Here is a 16,810-nt window from a genome sequence, read left to right as displayed (position 1 = left end):
TTTTCATTGAGCTCCTCTCTATATACAAACTGAATAGGACCACGCTGTAGGAAATGTATATTCAGAGCGGCTGCACCGTGTGATTAGTGTCTTTCAAAGCGCTCGTCAGTTTTGCATTTCTCTTCTGCTCTACTTATATTCACATACTCTGTCCGACTGGTTTGTATAGATCATAATACAAGTACCTGAATGAATTTGTTTCTTCACCTACATGACACGATATCAGGCTACAATAAATGACTGAATCTGGGGATGAATGGACTTGGGCTGTCTAAGAAAGGTGATGTTTAGTTCTTTGCATCATGATATCTGACTCCCCACTTTGTGTGTAGTGTGAGGCAGCTGCTGCTGTGCTTTGAAACACAGTGAGAGAGAGGAAAAGCGTCCTTAAACGTGGGCTGTTGTGTAATCCCTCCCAGGGCCCCTTTGCTATTTTTGTGCCTGGGTCCGCACGTCACGGTTGGGTATTTTCTCTGGTGACTAGCTCGCATCAATAGATCTTCTAATGTACACCCAGTCAGCCAGCAGCTTCATGACTGATGGGACTTTACCTTGCTAATTTATTTCATTATTGTTACCCCGACATGAGGAGAATGGAGAAACGGACTATGCAGCATGAGGAATGTCACATGTGACTGTCGATATGGGACAGGGGACTATTCAAATGTCAGGTTTGTATGAGGATTATATTTGATATCTGAATGTCAGCTGCTGTATGAGCCAAGGCTTTTTTCCCCCCCCTCATCTGACCGTGTGCTTTATGTCATTCTGATCACAGTGAGAGCTGTTGATTGATTCTGCATGCTATGTGCTATGTTGCTGTTAGAGCACCACAGAGGGTTTTACCATCCAGTTTCTCTGAAGCCGGTCATCTCCTTATGATATTTATGGATTTGTTGTCAGCGTGAGGCTTCATGCCTGTTCCCTTTAATGGCCAACTTAGCCTCTAATGATGTAATGCAGCGGCATAACGATGCTCTCCGTGGCCAGCATTTGTTTGCTCATTGTCCTCTCTCGTGTGTGGAAAGCAGTAAGGGATGTGTCCCACGAATGTCTGCCGTTCACATAAATCTCACCATAAAGTCATTTCTCCATCCATGCGGACATACTGTACCACAGTCAGCCCACAATCGTCCTGAAACACACCTACTGCCACCCACCTGCCTCCTGTTGTTGCACGTCATTGCTGCTGTGTCATATATTTTTGTATAGGTTAGAGCTTGTTGCCGGGAGTGAGAGAAATTTGCAGTGAATGGTCTGCGGGATACAAAAAAAAAAGTATGAATCTGTTGACTTGTCAGAGAGACTCTGAATATGTCGGCTCTGTTGCCTCTCTATCGTGCTTAGTTCAAAGGTATGCATTGTTTCTGAGGGTCTTATCTCGCTGTCACTCTGCACCCATATTCCCCTTCCCACCACTCGGAGCTCACCGAGGATGGAAAACTAAGCAATGAGGTCAGACCGACCTTGAAGGGGAGCTCCCTACCAGGCCTCTGAATTTTGTTACCCCCCAGGCACCCCACTTAGTTTACCTCAGTAAACCTCCCTGTTGAAACATGGATCGTTCCAATCTGAGGCAGCCCTCGCTATCCTTCATTATCTTTTCTCTATCGTGCTCTGGAAGAAGCCCTCAAATCTGTCCGAGAGCAGAGCTACTGAACCATAAACAGCCAAAACAGGCAATGGGGCAAAAAAAAAAAAAAAGAAAAAGGGGGGAGATTATCATCCGTACAGCTGCTTTCAAGCATCTCTTGGCATCTCGAGAGTCACCTTGGATTCATATCCTCTGGTTAATGCCTGAGGAGTGTGTGGTGCGCTAACAAAGAAAGAGAGGGAGTGAGAGAAAGAGAGTGCGAGTCGGAGGATGTCCTAATTAAGGGGAACTCAGAGGGTTTGAACCAGATAATCTTACATAACCTCGTTAGGGAGGACACAGCATTTGATACTGAGAAGATGGAAATGACGTGCCCTCAGAGACCCATCCCCTTGGTATGAAACAAAAGTGTAGCGGCAAAAGCAATCCACTTTAACCGCGGGGATGATGAGGTTTCTCGCTGGAGTCCGGCGTGTTTATGTGCAGGGCAGTACGTGGTCCCCTGCAGCCCAGTGTGGAGACGATGACACCAGTAACACAGACAGGTTTAAGGGTCTGAATCCCACGAGAGACCTGAATGTGTTATGATGTGATCTTGGCACTGCATTAAAGAATAATATTTATGTATTTTATGTAGATGCCACATTAAAAGGGGGCACAGGTACTCATCACACTTCATTGTCCATGATCTACAGTAACAGTGTCACCTGTGTGTGCTGGCATGCATGACTACACATACCATACTTTTTACTCACAAGCTCCCATTGTCTGCAGTGTAGAGTTTTAAGTATTTTATTTGGGTAGATCCTTTTCATATTTTTTGGCATACAGACTTCTATTGGAGTTTAGATTAAAACCTAACAAGTGAAATTAAAACTGACAAGTTAAATTTGGAATATTGGATGACGAAAGAACCATATTGTGGATATTTCACAGCTAAGCTTACAATACCGGTAGTTTTTCAAAATATATTAATAATAGTTGTCCTGAACAATTCATTAACTCATATACAGATATTTGCACTTAAAGCTACAGTAGGTAACTTTAGTTCAAATAACTTTTTGTCATATTTGCTGAAACTGTCACTGTGTTCTCAAAGAAGTAAGTAAGACAGATAGCCTGTGAAAAATATCATGTCCCTGCTCCTTTTTCTACTGCCTCTAATGGCATTTGCTAGAATCTACAACCAGTCAGAGTCAAGGAGTCTCTAACGCAGCTGTCAATCATGTGAAGCACTGCTCGTCAACTGCGGTCAAACTTTCAAAGTAGGCAGCGCTGATCAAATATGAAAGAAGATTCTGTTACTGCATTGCCTATATCTTACCTCAGATGTTTTCAGAAACATGTTTTAGTATAGCCTACTTTTTAGCTGTAAAATAAGAGTTTGTGAACCAGCCGCCATGTTGGAAAAGTCAACAGAAGTACCGTCCACCAGCAGGAGCAGGCTCTCTCATTTTACAGCTAAACAGTACACTAAAATATGTTTATAAAACATTTGAGGTGAGAAATATGCAATGCAGTGACAGAATCTTGATTCATATTCAGCGCTGCTAGTTTGACAGCGATTGACATGATTGACAGCTGCGTTACAGCCTCCTTGGCTCTGATTGGTAGTTTTCATTCATGTACAGTACCATTAGAAGCCCTACAAGGCAATAGACTGAGCAGAGGAAAATATTTTTTTCCAGATTATCTGTTTTATTAATTGCTGTGTGAAAATAGTGACAATTTCAGCAAATACAACAAGTTATTTTTCATAAAAGTTACCAAGTGCAGCTTTAAAACAGTAAATATTTTAATAAAAGTGACATTCGAGATTGTTGAAAGATGCTGCAATGAAAGATTAGATTCCTATTCAGCTCTCGTACACATACAACCATTCATGACACACATACTGCACTAAGTAAGCATGAGCCTAAAACACCTACACACATCTGTGCGCGTTCACAGGGGCATCTGCCGGAGCTGACACGAGGCACCTTTGTTTTTTAGAGGCTGTTAGAGAGAAATTTATGTTTTTCCATTCCTGCTGTGATGGAGCTCATTATGAATTTTATACTGCAATTTTATTAGAAGAACTTTTGGGTAACAGCCTTGAATAGCTCTCACTCTCAAAGAAAGCGATTTGAATTCACATTAAACCGAGGAATTGATTGTTTTCTTTGCATTATTTTGTCTGGATAACCCTCTTGTGCATGTTTATGTTGTACTAGTTTAGAGAATTGTTTTTTCATACATGTACATTTGTCTAATTACACTTTCTGTCTGATTTCTTTCAGGTGACCCTTCCCTGCAATCAGTTCACATGTATGTTAATATCACTACAGTTACATAACAGATAGTGTCCTTGAAAATCGATCCCAAAGAAGGTGACATTGGATTCATGGAGTCACTTGAAACTACTGCAGGGGTGAAAAGCTCCACTGAGGGTCAGGACAGAAATGTTGTTGCACAGAAAAAAAGCACCTCAGAGGCAGCGCAGACTAGGAGGAGTCCATCAGTTGAATTGGAAGGCAAGGGGTGGCACCAACAACTGCAAGAAGGTCAGAGCAGAGACACATGTGGTTTCAAAGAAATGTCTGACTCAGGGAAATCACTGCAATTAGAAGATCAGCACTCCCAAACCCAGTCCACAAGCCATCAAGACTATGAGGTGTCTTCGTTTCCACTACAGTCCACAAAACAGTTTCCCATTGGCAGACAGAAAGCTGTGGGTCATTTAGTTTCTGCACAGTCCCCTGCACCTGTGTCACATAGGAAGTCCACCGGTTCACCTGAAGTCCAACAACAGTGCTCCCAGTCAGGGATGGATCAGCTGTCAGAGGCTGTGTGTAAGGTGGAGCAGAAACCACAAAAGCCTGGGAAGTATGTTTGTGATTACTGTGGAAGGGCATGTGCCAAACCCAGCGTGCTTAAGAAACACATTCGCTCACACACCGGGGAACGGCCCTATCCGTGTGTCCCCTGTGGATTCTCCTTCAAAACCAAGAGTAATTTATACAAACACAGAAAGTCCCACGCTCACTCTGTCAAAGCTGGAACAGTGCCACTCTCAGAACTTGGTTCTTACAATGCCAACACGGACCAGGGGTCTTTTGAAGGGGAAGGAGAGTTATTCTCTGATGCTGAGCAAAGCACGGACACAGACGAGGACACTCTTAACGACCCGCTGCTGCTGCTGGACTCTCCAGTGGAGGGATCAGATAACACTGCTGTAAAAGTACTAAATCTCATTGCTCAGAAAAAGGGAGCCACGTTGATGTCAGCTCAGGATGGTTCATCCCAGCCCCAAGAAATCAATGCACCTCCCGCTGCTGCCGAGGCTAGCCGTGCAATGCAATCTTGCACGATCAAACAGAGGCTTGCACTTCGGCTGTCTGAAAAAAGAAGCAGCGACTCTGAACACAATCTGTCCCTCCCGAGTCAGTCCAGCAAGGGCAGCACGGATTCCGGATACTTCTCGCGATCTGAGAGCACTGAGCACCAGACTGGTCCTCCAAACACAAACGCAAAGTCCTACCAAGAAATTATGTTTGGGAAGTGCTACAGGCCAAGCCCTAAACAGACGGCAGCTTTTGTGGCCTGCAGCACAGACTCAAGTGAATATACAGGAAGATGCTCGGAGAAAAGTGTTTCCCGCGTTTTCACCCAAGAAAAAGACACGGTCGAGTCAATCAAAATAAACACCAAGTCATTCATGAGGGAGGAGGTGAAAGAACCGCAGTTAGACACTGGCTCTGATGTGGGGACGCTGATAAGAAGCAACTCAATGCCGACATCCTCAGCAGTGTGTCTGACTATGCCTCAAGCCCTCAGAGGCAGCCACTCTTTTGACGAGAGAGCGAGCACCGGGGGCATGAGGAGACTCAGGCGGCAAGCTGCTTTCGAACTCTCCCCACACGACGGCCATGCAGACGCAGACAGCCACGGAAAGATGAGCGAGAGTGGCATTTCACCCTCGGGATTGGAAATGGAAAATTACCCTTCTGTGGCATCTAATATGAGCCATCAGAGACACGCGATGGAGCTGGCAACACGGAAGCGTCGGAAAGAGAAGAGGGAAGAGGAGGATCTGCCAGGTCAATATGAGGGTGAACAGTGTGAAGAAATGTTTGATTCGAGTAAGGACTATGATGTAAAACAAGCTGCTGTGGGCATTATGGCATTAGGAAAAGGACATTCTTCAAGTATGCTCACGCAGATGGACAGGTGCGATATGGACATATCAGTAAGCCCTGAAATGTCCGCTCGGAAAACTTTAGGGAATGTAATATCTGTTATCCAGCACACAAATTCCATAAACAGGCCCCATTCTGAACAGTCAGAATCATACAAGTATCACGGGCAGAGACAGGAAAGTATTTCTTCATTTCAAGCTATGGAAGCAAGTGAATTGTATGAGCTGGAGAGGAGTGATAGCAGGCAATCATTTCAGATTGGCCCCAAACTTGTGCGGCAGCCCAACATACAAGTCCCAGAAATTAGGGTCACAGTAGAGCCTGACAGTCCAGAAAAAGCTCCAGAGGTGCAGGTGAAGGAGCCAGAGAAGCACGTGGAGGAGTTTCAGTGGCCTCAGAGGAGTGAAACTTTAGCACAATTCCCTCCAGAAAAGCTCCCTCCAAAGAAGAAAAGGCTACGCTTAGCTGATATCGAGCACTCCTCTGGTGAATCTAGTTTCGAGTCTGCTTGCACCAGCCTCTCCCGCAGCCCGAGCCAAGACAGCAACTTATCTTATAGCTCCACCTTCTCCTTTGACAGGGAGGAGAGTTTGAAGTCAGTCTCCCCAGCCAGGCAGGATGAATTTGGCAAACCTCTAGAGCTCTTAGCGGTGCCAGGGAGTGGGCACTCCCTCTCTGTGCTCAACCAGCGTCAACAACATGAAATGAGACGCTCCTCCTCAGAGCAGGCGCCGTGTAACTTGCGCAAGGAGTTCCCGGAGGTACGCAGCATATCATTTGACTATGGCAGCCTTACTCCAACATCCAAAGTTAGACACGTGGACATTAGCTCCAGCCACTCGGCTGTGAGGGAGAGAAGGAGGGGAAACTTGGTGCGACAGGAGTCACTGAATATGGACACTGAGGTAACACAAGTCCCATCACAAGTGTTCCCGCAGTACCTCAGCAGCACCTCCCCTCCATTCACAGCAGTTGCTGTTCTGCCGAACACTTTGCCAATATTCTCTGCCGGGAATACATTCCCCCAGCTGTCACATCCGAGCCTTTTAGTTCCTGTAAGAATACAGACTCATGTGCCATCCTACGGCAGTATCACATACACTTCAGTATCTCAGATTTTTGACAATCAGTATGAAAGTGTTAGCTCCACCACGTCCACCTCTCAGAATCAGATTTCGCGTTTGTCTGGAGATTCTCATAATGCATCAGCTTATTCCAGACCACCTTCGACGCAAACCCTCAATGTTGAAGCCCTTGATTTGTCATCAGCTAAGCTCAAGACCGGCATTCCTCTCTCTCTGACCTCCAGAACTATCTCAACCACTAACGCCTCCAGTGGTGGCACGAACAAACGGATGCTATCCCCTGCCAGCAGCCTGGACCTTTTCATGGAGGTCAAGCAGCAAAAACGAGTGAAAGAGGAAAGAATGTTTGGGCAGATAGTAGAGGAGCTGAGTGCTGTGGAGTTGGGAAAATGTAATTTGAGCGAAGAGAAGGGGCACAGGTCAGAGATGCAGGGTGCATCCACACCTCATGCTCAGGATGACTCACAGATGAGTAAATTTATCACACTTCAACAAAAAGTGACAGAGGCCACTGACCACGGCGTTGAGTCAGCTATGGAAAGTAGCTCCCTGGAAACCAGCTCACCTCCCTACTCCATGATATCAGTCAGTGAAGTGAAAGAAGTTGGCATGGAGAAACGAGTGCAGATGGATATGGTGGCACAGCTGGTTACCAGTCAAGACATCCTGATCTCACACGCCGAGCATTCAAGACTGTTATCTCAGTTTCCAAGTCTTCGCACGACGACAGGTGTGAGCTGGTGTTATCTCAACTACACCAAGCCGTGCTGCTCTCACAGCAACGCCCCTTTCTCCTCGGTGTACGCCACCTGGTGTGTGAGTTCCCACAACCCCAACCCTCTTGAGCTGAGTACCAGTACTGCTTTGGCTCTGCTGCGATCCAAACAGAGGGGAGACAAGGTTATATACACTGTGGCTGCCATGTGTCAGCCTGGCACGGGGAAATTGGTGTCATCCCTCATCCTGTGGAGGCAGACCATGGAACAGGTGAGAAAATAATCCCATCTCTGCACTGTTTCTAAAGCACATGATTGTCTTAAAGGGGACATTTAGGCTCATTTTCAGGTTCATACATGTATTTTGGGTTTCTACTTGAACATGTTTACATGCTTTAGTGATCAAAAAGCACTTTATTTTCCTCATACTGTCTGTGCTGGAACATCTTTATTCACCCTCTGTCTGAAATGCTCCATTTAGCGCCTCCAAAAAAAAAAAAAAAAGCCCCCCTCCAATAAAGCCCATTCTGCTCTAATTGGTCAGGGTTTCCAGGTCCTTGGTATCTCAGCATCTCTGCACCATCATAGAGTGCTTCAGGAATGAGTACTAATACCCAGAAATTAGTTTAGCACTCCTGGTTTCCTCGTGTCAAAGTCACTGGGTTTTTGGTTAGATGTCTAAAATAAAAAGTGGCTAAATGAAACTACAGAGCGTCATCACGCCAAACACGGGTTTACAGTCGTGTTGTGGTAGGAACTTTAAGTTATGCGACCATGGTGTGGTTCATTTATAGACTTACGTTAGCTTTTTAAATCTGGCGACTGCATTTACGATTCAAAAATCATGAAAGAGGTGCTCATTTGTGAAGATTATCTTGGTGAACAAAATGTGTAAGTATCATAAATGTTTATTTGCCACAGAGCTTCTTTGCTGCAAAATCCAATGGAAAAATCCCATTGGTTTTTGATCAGAGAACCAGGGCAATGCTTGAGCACTCTATTGCAGCTAGGGAATGACTGTAATGGAAAATAGTACCACTTTCTACCATGAAAAATCACCAATAAAAGCTTTTGATCGAAAATCTGAGAGAAATTTACAACATCAGCAACCAAGATTACATGTTCCCTGACGTTAGCATGTAGCCACATGTATGTATGCGTTGTACTTGCAGCCAGTGAATGACCGTAACGGAGAATACCAGCACTGTCTCCCATTAAAAATCTTCAACAAAAGCCTCTTCACACGACTGGACAGGAATATGATCCGAAATCAAGGAACAGATATAAAAAAAATGCGGCAGACTGACACATTATGGCATCATACTGTAAAACAAAAGTATTCACAACGGTCTAAAGTTCTTGCTCAGTTTTAAAATGAACATCCCTCACTGTAACACTATATATAAGACACTATATATGGTAAAACATCATAAACACCTTAAACATTAAAAAAACATTTGCTCCTGACATTAAGAGTGGAGCCCTGTTGATGACATATTTAGTTGGTCTTGCTAGTGTCACTGTTTCTTTAGGCAAATACTTATAATGAAGCTGCATTGGGCAGTTTTCCACTTTGGTAGCCTGTCATGTTAGCAAGAGATAAGTGTTTGAAACAAAGAAAGTTTAAAGGACCTTATTACCCAGAATTTGGCAAACTGCACAAATCTTTTGGCAGAAGGTTCAGTCACTATTGGCAAGTTTTTTTGGGAACCATTTGCCTTCTGCTAGTTAGACGTTATATGCTTTGATTCATTACTTGTCCTGTATTTATCGTTTGCAAAAAAAGCTATCTTGGCAGGGAGAATACCACTCAACAAAATTTTATTCAAGTAAATATCATCTGTCTTGGCAGAGGGATGTTTTTCTTCGTTGATAAAATTGATAAAATATAACAAAAACAAATCATGCTTGGTATTTTATGCCTTTGTGGACATAAAGTCATGAAAATCAACAAAATGTGAGATACCTGTACTGTTTTTTGCCCAGCTGCAGCATAATTCATGTTTGCAAAACATGCTGTGTAACGCCATGTTTGACATACAATATTGGTAGCATCAGGTTACCTTGTCAATACTGTGTCCACTTAAAATGGATGTTAACAAAACGTTTGTTCATCTGATTCAGCTGCAGAGGAAACCGGAGCCCAAAGAGGTGGACATCACCTACGGGAAGAAGGTGAAAGACATCAGCTGCAGAGTGAAAACTGCCAAGGAGGAGTGGAAAGAGAGGGAGGCTTCCACAACCCAAACAGTGCCAACACGCATTAAGATCTTTGAGGGAGGGTCAGTCAAGATATTAGTTATCATAACACTTCTCAGTTCTGCTGACAGCAAATACAGCAGCTATATTAGGATGTTAGTGCACATGCTAACTATCCGCCTGAGCTGTTTTTACCTATTCAGGACTGTTTTATGGATTTATTCATTATTCATCATTTCTGTCTTTCAGGTACAAGTCCAATGAAGACTATGTGTACGTCAGAGGTCGAGGCCGGGGGAAATACATTTGTGAGGAGTGTGGTATTCGCTGTAAGAAGCCAAGCATGCTGAAGAAACACATCAGGACCCACACAGACGTGAGGCCGTACATCTGCAGGGTCTGCAACTTTGCTTTCAAAACTAAAGGTGAGGCTCCTTAATAGTGATAGATGATACATAAGACTAATGATTTACAGTTTTTATAAAAACCAATGGAAGTCCATCAGTGTTTATTTAGGTTAGAAAAATAGTGACAAAAGCTAAAAATTACAAAAATTCTGTGTTTTTTGAAAATACCATTTAAAGCAGCAGTAAGTGCTCTGTAGTTTTTGCCTCTAGTTAGAGCCACTATGGTGCAAAATGAGCTGCTCAGTTGCACCATCTCCTTTTATTTCTCTTTACTTTTTTTTATTTCTGGGAGAATTTTCAGAACTGGACTAAAACTGATCAGTGTCCTCTTGTCATAGGCAAACAACTTGGGGTATTTGGGAACATAAACTGTAGGTGAAAATCTGTTATCTGAAATCTAAAAATCTGAAAATCTGCTTCTTTAAGGTCTTGACATGCCAAACCAACACCCAAGAACTAGTGGTAACAAAGGCCAACTTTTGCATCGCCTCACATTGCCTTAAACGCACCAAAAAGACTACAGCCAACAGCCAACTAGAATGTACGTTATGCACCTGCGTGAGGGGAAATAACTCTGTAGCAGCAGGCGACTGCAGTCTGTATTTGTCATTCAAAAAAGGAAACCAGAAGATGGACAGGATGGATTCAAGACACTGGTTAGCCAGTTAGCACATTAATAACACAACCTGATGTTGAAAAATCAAAGGATATTTACCTTGCGCTAGCGAACAATAAAACAGGCAATTACGAACCGTTTCTGCTCAAAATAATCGTACCTAAAATCACACGTTTGTTTTGATCTCACACCCTCTTGACTTTAGTCATTTGTTTGCTTTCCTTTATTCTGTTTCTCTTCTCATGCACTGGGCTGAACTGCCAATCAGTGTGATTTCATTCACCAACGGACTCTGCCATCTCCGCCACCTATTCAACCCTCTGAATCAGCCGACAAGTTGACATGGGCTGACTTATGCCAATGGTGCGGAACATCACAAAAATTAGGGTGACAGACGCACCGGGGCTGACTTATGCCAATGGTGCGGAACATCACAAAAATTAGGGTGACAGACGCACCGACAGCTCTACACTGAACAACGGCCGACCGTCAGCTTGGTGTGTCAGGGGTTTTAAGGACGAAGGGAGAATTGGTAACTCACTTATTACTTGTTTTGTCTTTTTACAGGAAACCTGACTAAACATATGAAGTCAAAGGCGCACATGAAGAAATGTCTTGAACTGGGAGTGTCGGTGACGATGGATGACACGGAGATACAGGAACATGGTAAGATACTGACATTTCTTAAACATGTGTGAATTTCAGCAGAATAAATCTAACTGATCTGATGTGTTTGTCTTTTAAAGTGGACGAGAGCCAACAAGAGTCCAAGACAGAGGTGGTGGTCACAACCAAACACCAGTTCTCAGACGCAGAGGACTCTGACGGCATGGACGAAGAAGTTGACGAAATCGATGAAGACGAGGAGGAGGACGATGAATATGAGGGTGACTCCACTCCAAAGCTGCGTTCAAGAAGCACGAGTCCTCAGCCATGTGGAGTTACTTCCCTGTCAGTCACAGCCACCGCTGCTATCCATGGCTATTCCCTCACCTCTCTGCCTGGCGCCGATATCCGCCAACAGTCTTCTGGCAGGTGGACGGGCTCCGACCATCGATCGGTCCTTGCAACAGACCAGAGAGAGAAGTCCATGGATGAAGACTCTCTCACTATGCTGTCTCCAGACCAGGCCAGCTTCCTGTTTGATCCCTACTCTTCTTGTCTGCTCTCTCCTGGCTGGGAGTCCCCCATCAGGGAGCCCTCTCCTTCACGTCTGCGTTACCCGTCTCCAAGGCGAGAACTCTCCCCGCGAGGTCGCTCCTCTCCCAGATGGGACACCTCCCCGCTGAGGCCTGGCTCTCCCAGCTTCACAACCATTCAACACCTCTCTCCAGGCTCAATTGAACGACCCATGTCTCCTGGAACAGAGATGGCTGGAAAGAGAGAGTCCGCGGTCAGAGGCCGGCAGAGGGTCGTGCTGAGAGCTGTTTCACCACGAAGAGGCTCGCACCAACACAAAGGCGGCGGTGATAAAACCAGACACCAGGCAAAGATGGAGATGGCTCAACAACAAGGAGCCTTTGAAATGGAGATGGTATGTATCGTGACACGTTCTGCAACCAGTTCAGCTACACCTCTGCCAAATAGGGTTTTAGATTTGGATGACATTAGTGGGAAGTTTGGCCATAGGCAAAAGAACAAGGGATAATGATCTGGTATAAAGTCCAGATTTTAAAAGGACTTCTAAACATGGTCTCATGATCTGCTACACTTGCCTGACTGAAAAAATTTGATGCACATGTGGATTCAGATAAAACATTCAATTTGTATTTATTTATTAGAATAACAAATTTAAAACTGATGACAAACTGTATTTTCCATTTCGTCAACAAATCCCATGAAAAGACCAAAACTAAATATAAATTGATCAAAGCTGTAGTCTGATCCCTCTTCTTCCTCTGTGCCATAGAAATCCATTCTTGTCCAAAAACAATTTAAAACCTAATCAATAAGCCACACTGTTGCTCTAGTGACGAGAGCGTTAAATGTGTATTTTGTGATTTTTTTCTACAAACTACAGTGCCCAGCTGTATAAAAAAAGTTATTTAGCCTTTGCTTAAAAATGAAAGTATATATTCATGACCCGATCTTTAAGAGCGAAGTGCTGCAGACAGGACAAGTTGTGAAGTAGAACTAACTAACTCATTACTGGTTTTGGTCTTTTCATTTGATATGTTGACAGTAACGGAAATATAGAAAAGCACATGGCTTAGGCCCAATTCCAGTACATTGCTCACCCCTACCATTTAGCCGTTACCACTCTATTTTGCATGTTCACATCTAGGGGTAGTGTCATGATTCTTGTTGGGATAGAGGGGTAAAGTGAAGTGTAACGTCTATATTGCCCTCTGAAAGGTTTTTCAGAGGCACGCTTCAGACCGAGTGTTGTCAAATCAATGGCAAGATGGCAGCACAGGCAACAAAAGAAATCCACAAACTTCTTGTCTTTGATAAGAAAGATTTTAAAAGTATGATAACCATCGTGATATCTTAGTTTAATGTTGTTTCAATGTATTATGGACCTTTTCTTTATAACAAGCAAAACAAAGAAAATTGGTAGAATGCAGAGTCTCGGTAACTACCTAGCTACCTAGCTAACATCACATTGTTGTTGCCAATTTGTGCATGACAGTCATGCATTTTGACATATTTCCACGTCGCATCCCCCCTTTGCTGCTCTTGTTACCTCTCCTCTAACATGCACACTGGCAGGGTAGGAGCACCAGTTGCTAATGCTAGCCTACAAAGCACCCCCAGTTGCCTGGTAATGAAACAGTGTTATTTTTTATATGACTTGTTTGATCAATTGATAAAGTAAAAGTTGAAGTGAAACAGTTGTGAACCAGCAACACTCGTTGCAGCTGTTTAGGTAAACACCAACATCAGCGACTACTGATGACGTATAAGGATCTTGGGGGGTTGTCCAATTTCATAGGGGAGGATTTCAACCACTACCCCTTGTAACTCTGCTCTGAGGGGCAACGTGGCGCTCGAAAATAATGGGGTAAAAGTAAGAAACGGGACTGGGCCTTATTGGATGGATTGCGACCGGATTGAATAGACTGTGCAGGCGTGGTGAGTGTATGTGTTCTCCAAGTGCTGTCTGAAGTTTACTTAATGCAATATTTCTCACTTCTCCGCATTCTTGCAAACTGTAATATATTTTCACATGAGAAACGATCCTGGCAATGTTGAAACTGCTGCTAACGCTGCCAATATGTCGTTTCAGGATCAAAGGAGCAGCTTGGCTTCCAGTCTGCCTGGTGCTGCCAGTTCTCATCACCAGAACATCCTCAGCCACCTCCCTCTTCACTCCCAGCAGCAGGCCCACAGTTTGCTCCCAGTCGTTCCTGTCGGAGGGCTCCAGATGTTACACTCCCCGCCTTCCTCCAGCACTGATGTCACCCCCTCTTCGGCGCCAAGCCCCCAGAGCAGCGAGGGCCAGCGCTGCAGCAGCAGGGAAGGATCTGTCCATGGGCCCGAGTCTGGATCAGAGGACATCAGAGGCCAGATCCAGCTGTCCTCCCATCAGGCCGCTCAGGAGAAAAGTCTCGACCCCGGCATCGGGGACAGCAGACAGGAGGAGAACGTCCAGACATGCTTGAAAGCCATCGCCTCGTTGAAGATTACCACAGAGGACCCTCACTGAAACCCCCCTTTTTCTGTCTCCTTGATTCGACCCAGGAACAGACGCCCCCTCTGCTACACCTGCAACCTTGTTGTCCTCAGCCCTTTAGGCACATAACCTCATCTTTATCCCATTAGAGGCAATATAATAACACTTCCTCGGGTCTTGCACATACTCCAGACAGCTCCTCTGAAATCTGAGTGGAGATCAAACCTTCGCAGTGAAGAAGAAACCCGCCCTGTCTGATGTGCTCTTCTCTTCAGATACTGATGATGATTGGACGAACAGCAGGATGTCTTGCAAGGTGGAGAATCATTATTGGGTGCAGGTGCAATATGGAAAGATATTATGCTAATATGCCTTTGTTTGACATAGTAGTTTGCGTACAATTGCACATAAATTATATTTATGGATTCTGTACAAATGTCCTTAACATATACTCCTTCTTAGATGCATACAAACAGTGTATTTTACTGTATGTGTACTTTGAAAATAGACTGTTGTTTAATGTAATCATATCAAGGTGTGATGCAGTAGTGCAGTAAATAAAGACTATTTATAAGGGGAAAAGTATGTGTATTATGAAACAGTCTGACCAAATTTTAAGTAGACGCTTCTTGTGCAGTTTGGTGCTTCTAATCAAGCGGCAAGGGTCTGTGCCTTTATTTTGCTTTTCATCATTTTGTTATGAGACGGTTGTTGCTGAATAAGGAAAAATGTCGAGGTAATCTTTATCCAGATGTGTCGGCGCTGTCAGTGAGTTCGCTCAAAGAAAAGCTTTTTCTTTCTGGTTCCGTCAGTTCTGCTGACAGGCGGATGCAGCTTGATTTATGTGAAACAATCTTAAAAAAAAAAAAAAAAGTTTCTTATGTTGCATTTTTCTAAATGTTGTGGTTTTTATCTTGGTAAAAATGCATGGGATTTGCTATTGCACAAAAATAGAGGAAGTTAATATGTAATTATGAATACTGTAAGATGTATTTATATATTAGAACGTGAGCACTTATTGATACTGGTAAATATTTGACTACTATTTATATGGTATATCTGTACTTATGCAGCAGTGATGCAGTTATGCAGTGAGCCACGCTGGCATTGCTTTTGATCTCATGTCTTTGCTTTGATTAAACAGCGTTTTATTTTCTCTCTCTCTTATACAGATGACCATAAGCATTTTATGAGTTTTGACGATGCACTTTCATCCTTTCATCTTTGATGTTGAACTGACGTGGTCAGTGAAAATAAGGGAGTAAAACATGTTATGTTCTCTTGTGGTTTTTTGAAACATTCCAGTCGTTTTTTCACGTTTCTCATTTTGTGAAACACGTTGCACACAAATACAAGGGGCTATGATGATCAGTCAATAGTATGTTTTCTTGCATTTCAAGTGTAACTGGATAAATCAATATCACTTTACTGTAAGTAATACTAAAGTAATGATGTTAACAGCGTGAGTTGGTTGACTATTACTGTGCTTCAGCTCAAAATGTAAGTAATCATTCACCAAATGCATTACTTCTTCTCTGTATATATACGTGTATTTTTATGATTTAAACTATTTTTGCAGTGTTGAATTCTGAAAACTTTTTATGTGGATTGTTTATATCTCTTTAAGAGGTAAAAAGTCTGCAGTTGACGTAACAGAGGTTTAACGAGGGCGAAAATAGCACAGTGTTGATCGCTAACACCGTGTGTCTCATCTTTAAAAAAGAAAAGACAAAAAGTGTATTCACATCTTCAAGTGGTTCTGTTACCAGTTTGAGAATGGATTTCAAAATCAGAAAACACTTTGTTCACTCATGTTTACATAAAAGAATTTTAAAAAGGTGCACTGCTTTAATTTTGTGTTTCCCTTTCTGAAGGTGTATGTAGCTTTGATTTCATGTAATTTTATTTGTTGTGATTTAACGGTGCAGAATGCTCATAAAATGTGAAGGGAAAGTGAAGCCTTCTATTTGCTTTGGCATACAGTATGTATTCAGATTGTGTTTGTGTTTTGTTTTTATTGTGTATTCATATTTACTGAACTGCTTTGTGCCTCTCATGTCTATGAAATTCCCTGTAAAACACACAGAGGACGAATCATTTTACCTCTCAGCTAAGATCTTTTGAGGAAAAAAAAAAAACCTCAGTAGCCAATCCGTTGTTTAGCTATTTGCATCAGAACTGGTTAGTCAGGACGGAGTGCCTCTTTTATGCTATGGGGACTTTATTGTTTGGTGCTCTACTTTTTCAGATTAAATTCAAAATTGTTTTAAAAGAATATACTTCTAACCCAAGGATGTGTGTTGCAGCTTATTTCATTTGTTTGTTTTTTATACTTGATCATTCAAAATGGCGTCCGTGCCTCTCCTCCTGCATAACTCACAATTGTTTAAATTAGAGCG

General features: G+C 43.2%; 1 protein-coding gene across 1 annotated transcript; it reads left to right on the top strand.

Annotated features, from left to right (window-relative positions):
- The first annotated feature begins 447 nt into the window (after positions 1 to 447).
- hivep2b (HIVEP zinc finger 2b) lies at positions 448 to 16,702 on the top strand. The gene is made up of 7 exons (XM_049595675.1): positions 448 to 671; positions 3,874 to 7,844; positions 9,698 to 9,855; positions 10,022 to 10,197; positions 11,363 to 11,461; positions 11,542 to 12,329; positions 14,025 to 16,702. The coding sequence occupies exons 2-7, from the start codon at positions 3,978 to 3,980 to the stop codon at positions 14,442 to 14,444; spliced, it is 5,508 nt and encodes a 1,835-aa protein (XP_049451632.1). The 5' UTR covers positions 448 to 671; positions 3,874 to 3,977; the 3' UTR covers positions 14,445 to 16,702.
- The last annotated feature ends 108 nt before the right edge of the window (positions 16,703 to 16,810 follow it).

Source organism: Epinephelus fuscoguttatus, linkage group LG14 (genome assembly GCF_011397635.1).
Source record: "Epinephelus fuscoguttatus linkage group LG14, E.fuscoguttatus.final_Chr_v1".
Taxonomy (NCBI): Eukaryota; Metazoa; Chordata; class Actinopteri; order Perciformes; family Serranidae; genus Epinephelus; species Epinephelus fuscoguttatus.
This window is presented reverse-complemented; position numbering and strand designations above follow the sequence as displayed.